The sequence below is a fragment of the Bubalus kerabau genome, chromosome 17 (genome assembly GCF_029407905.1).
Source record: "Bubalus kerabau isolate K-KA32 ecotype Philippines breed swamp buffalo chromosome 17, PCC_UOA_SB_1v2, whole genome shotgun sequence".
Classification (NCBI taxonomy): Eukaryota; Metazoa; Chordata; class Mammalia; order Artiodactyla; family Bovidae; genus Bubalus; species Bubalus kerabau.
In genome coordinates this window covers 65,807,620-65,823,178 of record NC_073640.1, presented here as the reverse complement: position 1 = coordinate 65,823,178, position 15,559 = coordinate 65,807,620, and the positions used below count along the sequence as shown (strand labels likewise).

At 46.1% G+C, this 15,559-nt stretch overlaps 1 protein-coding gene across 1 annotated transcript; it reads right to left on the bottom strand.

Annotated features, from left to right (window-relative positions):
* Positions 1-987: 987 nt before the first annotated feature.
* Positions 988-7,906, bottom strand: LOC129631095 (cationic amino acid transporter 3-like). The gene is made up of 11 exons (XM_055551875.1): positions 7,534-7,906; positions 6,760-6,918; positions 3,639-3,825; positions 3,325-3,437; positions 2,936-3,158; positions 2,626-2,765; positions 2,409-2,511; positions 2,013-2,209; positions 1,648-1,814; positions 1,269-1,377; positions 988-1,105 (listed from the first exon to the last, which is right to left on the bottom strand). Exons 1-11 carry the CDS (start codon positions 7,904-7,906, stop codon positions 1,020-1,022), a joined length of 1,857 nt encoding a protein of 618 aa, XP_055407850.1. The 3' UTR covers positions 988-1,019.
* Positions 7,907-15,559: the final 7,653 nt, after the last annotated feature.

The window sequence follows — 15,559 nt, the reverse complement described above, 5'->3', positions numbered from 1 at the left end:
TTAATTCAGTTAACAATTTTGCTGTTCAGTTTCTTGACCTTTATCTCCCCTTCACTCTACTTCAGTTTTTCATTCCCACAAAAAATCGTATGCTTCATTATTACCAACATTGTCAAAGTGTGTAGTCTCAATTTCAAGCATTCTGTCTGCAGTGATCACTTTTTATCTTGACTTTCCAGGTTCACTTTCTATCTCTTAGTTCCACCCAACTGTAAGCATATATCAACCAACCATTACCTCTCATTTCCCTTCCTCTAGCAATGCAGGTGTTGCTGTTGTGGGTTTTTTTTTTTTTTTGGTCAATTAAGAACTTTTCCTCATCAACTTTACTGTGTAATTCTAAGGTTCTGCAACAAGAGTAAAGAAAAATGATCATTTACACAATGTGACACTATATGTCAACAAAGCTGGGGGAAAAAATAAAAATGATCATTTTTTCCCTGTATCATTACTGAATGATCTACTTTATCTGTTATTGTTTTTTCTTAAATTCTACTTTTTCCTATATTAATAAAGCTATCTTAGCTTTCTTATGTTACTATTGGCATAGTGTATATGTTCCCTTCTTCTTACTTTCAACCTATTTGTGTCCTAATATTTGAGATGTAACACTTGACACAATATATAGTTACCTGCATTTCCTTCCCAGATCACAATCTGTGTTTTCACTGGAAATGAGGCACAAGAAACTGTTTCTCATGTGCCCATTAATATTTTATTAGTTCCTCAGCTCGATGTTTCCATTGTTGTACTTTCTTTGTGAAAACTGATCTTGCAACTCACTTATGAAGCACACACTTTTCTGCATGCATACTAAGCTTTGAAAACTTAAAATTATACAACTCTGAAGCCATTTTGTCCACTACCAATGAACACAGGGCTCTAAACGCATTCCAACCTCAAGCTCCATAGAGGCTCAAAATGCCCCTTGAACCACAAGATACCTCCAGTGCATAGAAGGATTCCACACAGCATCTGTTTCCTGTGGTTAAGACGATTCATCACTAGGAATGTTTTTGTCAAGTCTGCGAGGTGGAGGCTGGTGGCTGTGGCTCATTGTTCTCCAGGCTGTGTCTGATCCCATATCCAAAGTATATGGCGAATCCTAGTAGGCAAATGAGACAGTGAGAAAGAAAAGTTGGCACTTTTCTCACTTACAAATGCCCAACGGGCCTCCTTTTATGATGTCTAACAGGAGGGGAGAAGTAGTAGGAAGGTGATTTGATTCAGTTCCTCAGGAGGTCTTATTTTCCAAGGAAGCCACTTACCAATCCCCGTCCAAATGCCAAATAGGGTCCAGGTCCCAGTGTCCATCTGCATCATCAGGTAAACGTTCACAAAGATGCTCACCAGTGGGAGGACAGGCAGAGCAGGGACCTGTGGGCAGAGTCAGTTCATCCCTGAATACAGTCCAGACATCTGAGAGGGAGACGCTGCCCTGTATGGGTAGGGTGACCACAATCCTATTCAGGCTGAGTTCAGTGCCTCCTGAGATTGTGTATGTGAAGCACCGAGTGTGGATCAGAGAAGTGTTCATGGGTTTTAGCAACTCCCCTTACTCCTTGGTCTGACAGAGATGTTTACACCTCAAAGCAGGCTGACTTCATTCACTCAAGGTGGACACTCTGGGCACATAAGGTCACTTACCTTGAAGTAAACAGGAGAGGGACTCTGGGGCTGCCTCCAGATGATGGCCGTGACCCCAGTGATGAGCAGCAGCAGCAGCACAGCCACTGTTGTGAGCCCAGGGTCTCCAGAGAACACCTGGCTGGGCCACTGGGCCAGGACCAGGCTCAGGATGGTCAGCAGGAGAACTGCAAGGGTCAAGGTGGAGGAGAACAGGCTGGACCCAGAAGACAAAGACGTCATAACTTTGGGTCACACCCATCTCTGAAACTGTCCACCTCATGAAGGGCCATCCTACCTTGATTCTTCCTCAACTTCCCCACATGATCTGCCCTCCCCATTCTGTTAATTTCAGAATACAACCAATGAGAAATCCCAACACTAACCAAGCAGGAAGGCACACGAATAGACAATCTGCCCAGATTTCAGAGTGGGAATGGTGTTACTGGGGCACCAGAGACTCTTTAGAATGTTTGAGGTTCTTGCTTCAGGCCTAGGTTCAAAATGACTTGCTTCTAGCAGAGAAATATCAATTTCCTCCTCTGTTGCCTCATTGTTGCTTAAGTTCTGGTCTGGCTGATACCTGAAGTAGAAATATTAAGTCAATATTCATAGCAGCCCCTACTCATCCAACATCAGACAGTCTAATCTTTCCCAACTTAATGATAGCAGGACATTTAGAAGCGAGCATGGAAGGCGGAAAAGGATTATCTCCCGATTAAACTTGGACAAACAAAAGACCTCTCTCCCCCGACCCCAGTCAAACTATACTGGAGTCTCACCTGAGGACAAGAACAGAAAATGCCACCAGGGAGTAAGCAAGCAGCATCGCAGTTGACACGAGGTCCACAAGATCACTGAGCTCAAAGAGTAAAGTCATGACCCCTGGAATGAGGGAACAAACAAGATGGATGGAGACAGTGAGAAACCAGAGAAAATATACAAGTCTAGAAAATTGATCAAGGACAGAGTGGATTTGTTGTTGTTGTTGTTTTTAACCTGTAAGACTTCCAGCAGATATGATGGCCAGGATGGGGGTGCCTGTGCGGGTACAGGTCAGAGCAAGTCCCCGGAAAAGGAGCCCATCCTCTGCCATTGCATAGATCAACCGAGGCATGGGGAACATGGTACCCAGGAGACTGGAAAATAAAATGGAAACACATATGAGGACGTGCAGAAGCAGGGCAGACAGCAGCTTCTGCTCCATAGTCTACAAGGGGCAAGAAATCCTTCCCACTTGTCTCTCAATCCCAAGGGCTGAGATACCTGAGCATCTGACAGTGGATGGGGAGAAAACCAAGACACTGACCTGGACGTAAGAGCACAGAGGGCGCCAACAGCCACCGCATATCTGGCAGGGCCCCACCCAATGTGGAGAAAAGCCTGCGGCAAGGGGCTCTCAAGCTGAATCTGGTAGTAGGGCACCATGAGAGTGAGTGCCGCCGAGACACCAAAACACGCCAAAAAGCAGATGGAGAGTGAAATCATGATGCCCAAGGGGATGGAACGATGAGGATTTGAGACTTCATCCCCTGCAAGATGGATGCAGTATTGAGTCAAGAAAGACACTGGAATGAAAGCACAAAATCCCCTTCCTTCTTGCACCTCCAAAAGCAGTCTAACCTTATCCCAATCCCTATGCCCAAGGACAGCCCTACCTACCCAGACCCTCGATAGGACACACAGTGACCACGTTACCTGTAGTGGCAATGACATCAAAGCCAACAAAGGCATAGAAACATGTCGCTGCTCCATGAAGAATCCCTTCAAAGCCAAAGGGCACAAACCCTCCAGAACCCAGAGGGCCCAAGCTATGATGAGAGAAGCAACAAGAAAGAAGGTGGGTAAGGTGAGTTCAGTTACCTCTTCTGGGCTCCTCCCTTAATACTACAAGTGCTGGGCTCCAGGACTCCCATCCCCTGGATCCATCAGCCCAGGTCTCTTTAGTCTCCACCATATTCCCAGCTCTGCACCATCCACATGCAAGAGCTGGCCAAGAGGACCCTCCTAACCGAGAGATGTCACTGTATCCAGATGTGTTCAATGTGGTCAATGAGTAGTCGTGTTCCGTGAGCTTCCAGTTGTGCAGGTCTCCCTTAATGAAGCCAGAGAGGATGATGAAGCTGAGGACCAAAAGGTTCAAGCTTGTGAACACTTTGCTAACTAGGGCTGACTCATGAACTCCCAGAACCAGTAGACCTGTGGGAAAGATAGAATATGAGACATCCAAAATAACCAAATCCATAGACACAGAAAGGAAACTAGTGGTTACAGGGGCTGGGGTCTGGGCATTAGTAGCAGGTGGATGGTGACTGCTCAGAGGGTAGAGGGTTTCCTTTTGTTTTTTGTGTTTTTTAATTTATTTATTTTCAGCTCAGTTCAGTCACTCAGTCGTGTCCGACTCTTTGCAACCCCATGAATCGCAGCACGCCAGGCCTCCCTGTCCATCACCAACTCCCGGAGTTCACTCAAATTCATGTCCATCGAGTCGGTGATGCCATCCAGCCATCTCATCCTCTGTCGTTCCCTTCTCCTCCTGCCCCCAATCCCTCCCAGCATCAGAGTCTTTTCCAATGAGTCAACTCTTCGCATGAGGTGGCCAAAGTACTGGACTTTCAGCTTCAGCATCATTCCTTCCAAAGAAATCCCAGGGCTGATCTCCTTTAGAATGGACTGGTTGGATCTCCTTGCAGTCCAAGGGACTCTCAAGAGTCTTCTCCAACACCACAGTTCAAAAGCATCAATTCTTTGGAGCTCAGCTTTCTTCACCATCCAACTCTCACATCCATACATGACCAGTGGAAAAACCATAGCCTTGAGTAGACGGACCTTTGTTGGCAAAGTAATGTCTCTGCTTTTGAATATGCTATCTAGGTTGGTCATAACTTTCCTTCCAAGGAGTAAGCGTCTTTTAGTTTCATGGCTGCAGTCACCACAATTTTTTTTTTTTAATTTATTTATTTTAGTTGAAGGCTAATTACAATATTGTAGTGGTTTTTGCCATACATTGACATGAATCAGCCATGGGTGTACATGTGTTCCCCATGCTGAACCACCTTCCCACCTCCCTCCCCATCCCATCCCCCAGGGTCATCCCAGTGCACCAGCCCTGAGCACCCTGTCTCATGCATTGAACCTGGCGATCTGTTTCACATATGGTAATATACATGTTTCAATGCTATTCCCTCAAATCATCCCACCCTTGCCTTCTCCCACAGAGTCCAAAAGACTGTTCTATACATCTGTGTCTCTTTTGCTGTCTTGCATAGAGGGTCATTGTTACCATCTTTCTAAATTCCATATATATGTGTTAGTATACTGTATTGGTGTTTTTGTTTCTGGGTTACTTGACTATGTATAATAGGCTCCAGTTTCATCCACTTCATTAGAACTGATTCAAATATATCCTTTTTAATGGCTGAGTAATATTCCATTGTGTATATGTACCACGGCTTTTTTTATCCATTCGTCTGCTGATGGACATCTAGGTTGTTTCCATGTCCTGGTTATTGTAAGCAGTGCTGCGATAAACATTGGGGTACAAGTGTCTCTTTCAATTCTGGTTTCCTCAGTGTGTATGCCCAGCAGTGGGATTGCTGGGTCATATGGCAGTTCTATTTCCAGTTTTTTAAGGAATCTCCACAGTGTTCTCCATAGTGGCTGTACTAGTTTGCATTCCCACCAACAGTGTAAGAGGGTTCCTTTTTCTCCACACCCTCTCCAGCATTTATTATTTGTAGACTTTTTGATAACACCCATTCTGACTGGTGTGAGATGGTACCTCATCATGGTTTTGATTTGCATTTCTCTGATAATGAGTGATGTTGAGCATCTTTTCATGTATTTGTTAGCCATCTGTATGTCTTCTTTGGAGAACTGTCTGTTTAGTTGGTTTTGACGCAGTTTTTGATTGGGTTGTTTATTTTTCTGGAATTGAGCTTCAGGAGTTACTTCTATATTTTTGAGATTAATTCTTTGTTAGTTGCTCTGTTTGCTATTATTTTCTCCCATTCCAAAGGCTGTCTTTTCTCTCTGCTTATTGTTTCCTTCGTTGTGCAAAAGCTTTTAAGTTATTTAGGTCCCATTTGTTTATTTTTGCTTTTATTTCCATACTCTGGGAGGTGGGTCATAGAGGATCCTGCTGTGATTTATGTCGGAGAGTGTTTTGCCTGTGTTTTCCTCTAGGAGTTTTATAGTCTGGTCTTATGTTTAAATCTTTAGGGATTTCCTTTTGTTGTGATGAAAATGTCTGGAACTAGGTGGAGGTAATGGTTCCACAGCACTGTGAATGTAATAAAAGTCCCACAGAATTGTGCATTTGCAAATGGCTAATTTCTTATTGTGGCAGTCATCTCATAGTAGACAGGTCTATCAAATCATCACTTTCCTCATCTTAAAATTATATAATCTTGTATAGCAATCATATCTCAGTAAACTGGGGGAGTACAGTAAAATGGTTAATTTTATTTTGTGTGAATTTCCTCTGAATTAAACAAACATCTTCAGTCTCAGTACAAGGAAGAAACTTGTACGCCTAAGTAATGATTATCAGATGGGGGTGACTTTGTCTCTGAAGAAACTTCTGGCAATATCTTGAGGCATTCTGATTGTCATACTTTGGGTGGAAGGCATCAATTTTTCTAGTGAGTAAAGATAAGTGGTGGCTTCCCTGGTGGCTCAGTGGTAAAGAATCCACCTGCCAATGCAGGAGATGCAGGTTTGATCCTGGGGTCAGGAAGATCCCCTGCAGAAGGAAATGGCAACCCACTCCAGTAGTCTTGCCTGGAAAATCCTGTGGACAGAGGGACCTGGCGGGCTACACTGCATGGGGTGGCAAAGAGTCAGATAACGACTTACCGACTAAAAAACAAAGACCAGGGGTGCCACTCAGGATCTGACAACGACTGAAAGCAAAACCGACAATGAACAGGAGAGCCCCCGACACCACAGAATGATCCAAGCCAGAATGTCAAGACTGCTAAGGGTTGATAACAATGGTCTGTGTCTTGCCTTCCTGTCTCTCTTATCTCAGACACTTCATTCCAGTCCTAATCCTCCCAGCATTCCGGAACCCCAAGACTTTTGTACCCCAGCTCCCCTTCCACACCCCACTTTAGCTGACTTCTATCTCACCTGTGAGCAGCAGCACCAGGACCAAGGCAAAAAAGTCTACATAGGTGGCCAGGAAGTAGGGCACATGCAGAGAGAAAGTCTCCTGGAACGCCTGAGAGATGTGGTTCCCAATCAGGCTGTCAAAGGTGTAGCTCCAGGCTCTGGCCTCACAGGCAGTCGCTACAGCAGCAAAAGATGAAGACCCATTGACAAATACAAATTGCACCCTGACCGTGTACCATGCGATTTATTTGGGGGAAAAAACAGAAAATCCCTAATCTCCAAATGTTTCCTTTTATGGCGTGGACAGAGCAGGCCCAGATGATTCACAGAACAGGTCAACTATTTAATGTGGTGTTGTTGTTGTTGTTAATCACTCAGTCGTGTCCAACTCTTTGTGACCCCATGCACTGTAGTCTGGCAGGTTCCTCTGTCCGCGGTACTCCCCAGGCAAGAATACTGCAGTGGGTTGCCATTTCCTTCTCCAATTTAATATTTTAGGAGGAGATGAAAGGAAACAGCTGAGCAGAGACTTCACTACAGTGAGGGGAGGAGCTTGTGGGCTCCTCTCACCCACCCCCTACAGGTGCTTTTCCTTCTCGGTTCTAGCTCGCATCATTTCAGGAAAGCAGTGTAGATCTAAGTAGAATAAAGTTTCAAGCTATGAAGTTCCTCTACAATTACCCACTTCACTACACAAGGTGGATAATAAAGATCTCATGAGTCAGCAACACTCCAATCCCCCTCTGAATTTTCTGACCTTAAGCCCCGCCTTCCCCCATCCCATCTTCTCACCCATGACAAAGGACAGGATGACGTTCCAGCCAATGATGAAGGCGCACAGCTGACCCATGGTGACGTAGCTGTAGAGATAGGCAGAACCGGGGCGTGGTACCCAGGCTGCCAACTCCGCATAGCAGAGCCCGGACAAAAGAGTAGACAGGCCGGCCACAAAGAAGCAGATGACAGTTGTTGGTCCAGCCTCATACACGGCCACTTCTCCAACCAAGATGTACACACCAGCTCCCAGGGTGCTGCCCACACCCAAGGCCACCAGGTCCAGAGTGTTCAGATGACCAGTCTTGAGCCTCTCAAACCCGTCCCTGGGCTCCAGCAGCCGCCTGCGGATCAGCTTTTGACCAAATTGGTGAACATCCTGACACAGCATCCTAGATAAAGCCGAGGAGGGTCAGATCTGCTGAGAAAATGACACAGCAAGCCGTCAAGAAAGTCCATGTGCCCTTGGCCCCGGGAGTCCAGTTCTAGGAAGCAGAGGAGTGATGGGGAGCAGGTGAAAAAGGACACATTGACAAGCTCCCTGTCTCCGAGATTTGGTTTCTTAAACATCCGTTCAGTTCAGTTCAGTGACTAACTTTTGTCCAACTCTTTGCAACTCCATGGACTGCATGGATGCCAGGCTTCCCTGTCCCTCACTATCTCCTGGAGTTTGCTCACACTCATGTCCATCGAGTTGGTGATGCCAACCAACCATCCCATCCTCTGTCATCCCCTTCTCCTCCTGCCCTCAATCTTTCCAGCATCAGGGTCTTTTCAAATGAGTTGGCTCTTCGCATCAGGTACCCAAAGTGTTGGAGCTTCAGCATCTTTAAATATATTTCAAATAATATACTATTATTATATACTGGAAACGTTGCTTAAGGAGAAGTGGCAGGGGGCAGAATTTCCACTGTAAAATGTGCCACTTTGGCTTGTAGATTATTTTGAACTGAAGGCAATTAAGATGCTGCAGCCTAAAGAAAAGCCTTTTGCCTCTCCCTTCGTGGCTCAAAATAGTTTAGATTACGGGACCTATGTCAGAAAAAAGAGCTGCTATGACATAATTTCTTGTCTTTGAAAGACTTTTCAGCATGGAATGGCAAAGATTTGTTTATCAATCCTTTGCAATTTCCATCTTCTGAAACCCAGTGGGGCTGATCTCAAAGAGAGAGAGAGAGAGAGCCATGAGTGGGGGCTGGAAGCAAAGTATTAGTTCTCTGCTCAGGAATTGGACCTGGGGGGCCTGGATGAAACCCAGGACTCCTAGCCGCTCATCCACCAGGGGCTAGAGGCTGGAAACAAGGTTTCCCTGGCTCTTGCCTGCATTGAAAAATGTATTTCTCAAGAAGGCAAAATGGTAAAAAAAAAAAAAAAAGAAAAGAAAAAGTGTATTTTTAGAGACACAGCACAACAAACAGGAAAGCACAGACAGAAGCTGTTTTGTTAAGACAGAAGCAAGGCAGAGATGCACATCTGGAGAGAAAGGGTGTGGACATTCTCCCTAAAAGGGTGGAGCCCCTTAAAGAGGCAGTTAAATCAAAGCCTCCCTGGTGGCTCAGTGATAAATATCCACCTGCTGATACCAGAGACATGGGTTCCATCCCTGGTCCTGGAAGATCCCACATGCCGTGTGGCAGCTAAGCCCATGTGTCACGACAATCGAACCTGTGCACTCGGACCCAGGAACCGCAGCACTTAGGGAAGCCAGGGAGCCCTACAGCCTGTGGTCCACAACACGTGACGTCACCGCAGTGAGAAGCCAGAGCGCGGCAACTGGAGACTCACCCCTGCTCTCTGCAACTAGAGAAAAGCCTGCAGAGCAGTGAAGACCCATCAGAGCCAAAATAAATGGGTAAATAAAACAAATTAAAAAAAAAGAGACAGCTGAATCATTCATAGAGGGCATTTCTTCCAGTTTTGTTTACCTTTAGCCAATTAGGTCCTGACCTGCTCTAGGACCCTCACCAACATGAGTGTGTAACTTTTTTTTCCAAGACAGATTCCAGCCCAGCAGCCTCTGGCACCTATTATGGGATGGTGCCCCTCCTCTTTTTTGACTTCCAAGGAGCCTTTCCACATATGCACAGTGTCTCCCTTAACACAATTTTCCTACTGTATTCCAAAATATTTCCTTTATTGCTTTGAGTAGCTTTAAGGACCTTTCAAGTAGAATCCTCAGCTCTTAAAACCTTAACCTATATTGAAAAATGAGAAGAAAGCAATTGTGAACCACTGGTCACATTAGCAATTTTTGATTGGGAAACTTAAGAGCATATTCCATAGGTTGCATTTTCCCAAATTGCAGTTTCTTTCCCCAACATAATACAAAGCATGTCCAATAAACCCAAGATTTTGCTCTCCCAAGAAGACAAAAGTAGGTAAATGTAGATTTGTTCAGTGATCCATGTTCCAGTATTTTATCTTAAAAATACTTTAGACATTTAATGAGTTATTATTTGACTTGGTTTAGTAAAACTCTGTAGTTCCAAGTTACCAAAAATCTAGAAAACGTAAAACATAATTCTATCCAAAGGGTTCACTCAAAAGCTTTTATCCTATACCAAGTTAGATTTTGCTGACAAACGCTGTAACATACATGGCATAAATTTAATGACATTCAGTCCATCCAGGCACAATAAAAGTATTATATTTAATATTAATGACTCTAAAGACATATTAAGAGTCATTAATATGACTCTGAAGTCCATAATGAGACTTCAACTTTCATATCCCATATTTAACACTGAATATTTCCCAGATCATGTGAACCTGAAATTCATTTAGTTTAATGTCTCTTATTTTTAGAATTGTTTGATTTTTAAGTGCTTACTTTTCTTTAAGCCAATTTAATAGAGCTCCTTTACAAATTACTCTCAAAAATCCAAAACAAAGACAAATACTGAGACATACTTACATCCAGATAGGGATCTTACAGGTTTATTTTCTAAACTTAGTCGTGAATTGGGTATTATAAAACTCACTGGTTTCTAGCCAACAGTTTTAATAAGTGTAAGTTTAAAAGACTTCCTTTCCATTTCCCCCCTCAGCCTCAGGAATTAGAGATTATTAGACTAGATAAGAGAAATGTACCTAAGAGTGCTGGTCTTAAGGCACAGGGAAATCCATGTTCTTCTAGCAGGACTTGTTCTCTCAGTGTCAGAATTCTGGAAAAAAAAAAAAAAGTATTTTAAAAGCTAGCTTTCTCTAATTGCACATGCAAAAAGAACCAGTTTTTTGTTTGTTTGTTTTTGTTTGGAGAGGTTGTTTTTGTTGTTTGGGTTTTTTTTTTTTTTTCTACCCAATTTCAAAAAGTTTTATCTTAGCCAGTTTTCTCTGGAGTCCAGAGAATTTTGTGGCCACACCATGTCATAATAAAATGTCATCTTTCTTTTCTCTAGTCAAAGTTTTATAGCTAAAATTTAGACCAAATAGTGCTCAATTTGGCCCAGATAAGAATGGCAGACTGGCTGATAAAATGCTGTCCCACAGGGATCGTCCCTCTGGGAAGATGGGGTCTTAGTTTGATTAGATGAGGGGGAATGAGATGGCAGAGGAGCAGGTGGGTGTGGAGTTCATCTCTCTCCAGAGATATATCAGGAAGATACCTTCAGACACAGGAGATCTTGCAGAACGGCAGCTGAGAGCAGGCAAGAGCACCTGGCCACTGGAGAAGACTATATAGAACCACACAAAACTCGGTAGGGTGAAGGAAGTGGGGGGAAAGAGGAGAGTCAGTAGGACTGGACCTGCCCTCGGAGGGTGGGGGCACTGAAGCAGGGGTCTGGTCCCAACGTGGGTGCCCTTGGAGGCTGAGGAAACTGTTCAGGGGACAGAGGAGAGGCACTTGAGGCTGAGAGTGAAGAAGCTGATCTGTGAGAGTCTGAATGGAATGAGAATCACAGAGACAATTCTTGCCGCAGCCATATGTTCCCCGGGGAGAGGGATGCAGGGACACAAAGTCCCCTGGAAGGCGCAGGGCTGGGAGCTGGAGCCTAGGGATTGTGGAGCGATTAGGGGCGAGCTCAGCTATTGACTGCAGGGAGAAGCCCGAGGGGACGTGAGGGAGGAGGTGGCAGTGGGAAATGCCTGGCAGGAAACCCGGGCAGCCGTGGAGGCAGGGCGATCCTGCAGAGTCACTCACAGGCGGTGGAGCCATCGCTGTGGCCTCTCTGTCCCCACAAGTCAGCCCTGGACAGTGGAAGGCCCCAGAGAGAGGCTGGCCTGTTACTGCTTTCACGGGGGAGGGAGCCGGGAGCAGTAGAGAAGGACCGGCCACAGAGGCGCTCTGACTGCAGCTGCCAGAGACGAGGAAGACACCCTGGGAGGGCCAGAGCTCCCTCGGCTGAGACAGCTGGGGTCCCTGCACACTTGGCGCTCCCAGAGTTCCCACCATCCGAGCAGCTGTGCCACCTCCATGCTGTATCCCCACTGGGGCAGAGCTACCAGAGGCTAGAAAAGCCCCTTTCCTGTGGCCCTAGCCACCAGTTCCCATGAGCACCTGGCACTCCGCGCCCTGCCACCCCAGCAGCTGCACCCCCCTCACCTCCTCCTCCCTGGGGCAGACCTACGCCCTACAGGGCAGCCTCAGGAGCAAAGCCCTGTGGACGACTCAGAGACAGAGGTGGAGACAAAGCCACAGCTGATACTCAGGGCAGTGCGTCTAAGGAGGAGAACTCAGAACCTTCCCACCTGTTATGCTGCACAAGTTGCAGATTGAATCCACTCAATCAAGGAGGCAGATTCTGTGTCTCTGAATATATGAAAGGACACCAACCGCTCCCGCAGAAGAAACCATGCCAGCTTTGGCAGCTGTGGACCTTGGAGGCAAGAACAGGCAGGAGCAGGACCAGATTAGAATCTGAGCTGCCCACACAGCAGGGCCAGAGACCAGCGCAGTGTTGGAGGGCTCGTGGGGAGGCGAGGTGCATGGAGATTCCCAGGGAGGGAAAGGACGCTGACAGCTGAGATCCAAGGAAAACATTTATTATTTTTATATTTTGACTTGTTCTCTAGTTGCTTCTGGATTTTTTTTTTCCCACTCTGTTGCTGTAGTAGTTGATTTTATTAGTACTGTTAAATCTACTTCAGCTTTTGAGAATTTTTTACCCCGCAGGGAGAATTTTTTTTTTTTTATCACACTTCTTATTTCCTGTTTATACTTCTGTCTCTATGTTGGCCTTCTGTGGTTCTTTGGGGTTTTCCGTTTAAATTCTTAAAGTTTTAAATTTTATTATTATTATTTTTCTACATTTATTCTTTGGCTTTTCTTATTGCTATTTTCCTGTTGTAGTTATTCCTTAATGTACACAAATCTTTATCTACCTGTACTTAACTTTGCTTCTTCTTTCTTTTTCTCACCATATTTGTTTTGTTTCCGTTGCTTTATTCCCCAGTTGGCACCTTGATTTGGTTTTATTTTCCAGTCTGTGCTTTAGTTAATTTTGTTTTTCACTGGTGGCTATCATTTTTGGTTCCCTTTGCTTGCCGGGTCCATCTCTTGTACTTTATTTAGTTTTTGACTGTTTGGGTTTTGTTTATGGGTGTATATGTCTCTGTGTGTGTATATCCATTGATTTCATTTGGCTGATCAGAACAATCTGAAGGAGTAGGGAACTTGCAGGAGTGGGGAAAGCTTGATTTCCCCCCTGAGATTTGGAGGAAGATTGAAGGGGATCGTTTAGAATGTAGGGGGGTTAACCTCCATCCATGTTCCCATACTTTGGCAATGTAGATCTAATTGTAGGATAGTATTATAAGCAAGAGACCAAATCTTTTCATGCCCCAACTTAAGTAAAGGCCCGGCAATATTACAGCAAAGCCTAGTTTTCCTTTTCTCAGCCTCTCTGGCTTAGAAAGGGGATTCTCCATGTTGAGTAACCTGCAACCAAGAACTGCGCTCTTAGTAATAAAGTCCTGTGTCCCAGAAACATTCCTTGTATTAGTAAGAGTGTTAGTGTTAGTCGTGCAGTCGTGTCTGACTCTCTGCAACCCCATGGACCGTAGCCCACCAGGCTGCTCTCTCCATGGAGATTCTCCAGGCAGAATACTGGAGCGGGTTGCCATTCCCTTCTCCAGGGGATCTTCCAGATCCAGGGATAGAACTTGAGTCTTTGCCTCGCAGGGAAATTCTTTGCTGTTTGAGCTACCAGGGAAGCCGGAAGCATTCCTAGGGGGCACCTGATGGCGGCTCAGAGTGTTTTCTGGATTTCCCTCAAACGCTGTGCTTGGTGGGATTTTCAGTGTCCTCTGCTCTACCTTTGATCCCTGACCAGACATCGCTGGTGGACCAGTCTCTCCCATGAGGCATTGCCAAGACTTTCTTTTGCACCAATGAGGTCTGCTGGAACGTGGCCCACCCAGCATGCTGTCCCTTGCCTGGAGAAAGGGGGGACTTGCTGGAAGACCTGAGGGCCTGGAGGCAGGAGGGTTTCCAGAGGGGATTTGTGGGCACCGAGCATGGTTGGAGATTAAACAGCAGGAGCACCCCAGGTCCATCACTCTGTTGTCTGGTGTCTGGGGTAAAACTTAAGGGGACATAAAGTTTAGGTGAGAAAGAAATCTTGCTTCTCAAGTAAAGTAAGAAATGAAATCACAGGAAAAAAAAAATTAGAGAAAGGCAGTGTTTGTGCTGGCTGCTTGGGGGCTGGGGAATAAAGTGTGGGTGTAGCAGGGAGCTATTTGTTGGAGGTGGTGGGAGGTGACCTAGGGCTCCCAGCACCTTGCTCGCGACCCTGATGAAGGCGGCGGACATGCTGGGGGTGTAGTTTAGCTGAGTGAGAGAGAGGGAGAGAGGAAAGAGGAAAAACCAGAACTTGGGCTCCTTCACAGAGCGGATCTAGATTGAAACCTGTGGGTCTTGGAAAGAGAACAAAGCAGAGAGTGAGAGCAAGCTCTCATGGAGAGAGAGAGGCTCAGAAGTCTCCAGCCAACAGTTTGGGATGACCTGAGGTTTACCTTGAAATCCCAGATTTCAGCACCAATGATCTCGGAGAGAGTGTCAGCTGTGAGCGGTGGTTTGAAGCCAGGGCCTCGTTCTCTGCCCAGGAATTGGACCCGGAGGGGTCTGGATGAAAACCAGGAAATCTAGCTGCTCGTCCTCCAGGGGCGAGAGGCTCAAAACAAGGTTCCCCCAGCCTTTGCCCTCATTGAAAAATGCATTTCTCAAGAAGGCAAAAGCTGTAAAAACAAGGACAGGTAGAATGTGTACTATAGACACTCAGCCCAACAAGCAGGCGGGCACACAGTTTGTTCAGTTAAGACGGAAGCAAGGCAGTCACACACCCAGAAGGAAAGGGTGTGGGGGTGCCCCGCCCGATGAGGAGGAGCTCCATGGACACGCAGGTAAACCGTTCACACGGGGCAGTCCTTCCGGGTCTCTGTAGCCTGTGGCCAGTTTCCTGGTCTCTGTTTCCACACTGGACTGCCCTCGGTTACCAAAGACTGAGACTCTCTGTACACCGATGCCAAATCAACCCCCGAGACAATTGTGGGGGGAGTAGAAGAGGAGAGCTTTCTTATTTACCAGTCAAAGGGAGACAAACCAGGCTTCTGCCTCGAAAGAGTGATGCGTTCAATCCCAGGGCATTTAATCAGGGCTTCTACAACTGTGGGTCCAAGGTGGGGTCCCTGACAAGACTGTGGGGTGAGCAGGGCTTGCACTCCCTTAATCTCATCTCGGGGGACCCAGGGTCTTTGGTGGTCGGCTCTCCCAGTCTTGATGACCTTCTCTGGACCCTTTAATCTCAGCTGGTTCTGGGGCTGCTCCTCACTTGATCAGTAACTGCACAAACCTGCCCTTTGGAACGCATGGAAGGTCATCACAGCCGGACTCTTGCCTACAAGAAACGGGGGACAGAAAGGCCTCTGTGCCTGGGAGCCCCACGGGGCAGATGCTGAGAACAGACTAGTGGGGAAGGAGAGGGTGGGGCGCATTGAGAGTCGCACTGACATACATACACCTTTGTGTGTAAACCACAGAGCTAACGGGAAATTGCTGTATAACACAGGGGCTCAGCCCCGTGCTCTGTGATGACCTAAAGGGGTG

Bases quoted from the DNA above. Each gene is read 5' to 3' on its own strand.
- LOC129631095 (XM_055551875.1), bottom strand. From the start codon at position 7,906: ATGCTGTGTCAGGATGTTCACCAATTTGGTCAAAAGCTGATCCGCAGG. The intron at 6,919-7,533 runs GTGAGAAGATGG...TTGCTGCTGTAG, and splicing joins CATCCTGTCCTTTGTCATGG to CGACTGCCTGTGAGGCCAGA. The intron at 2,766-2,935 runs GTCAGTGTCTTG...TTTATTTTCCAG, and splicing joins CTCTGTGCTCTTACGTCCAG to TCTCCTGGGTACCATGTTCC.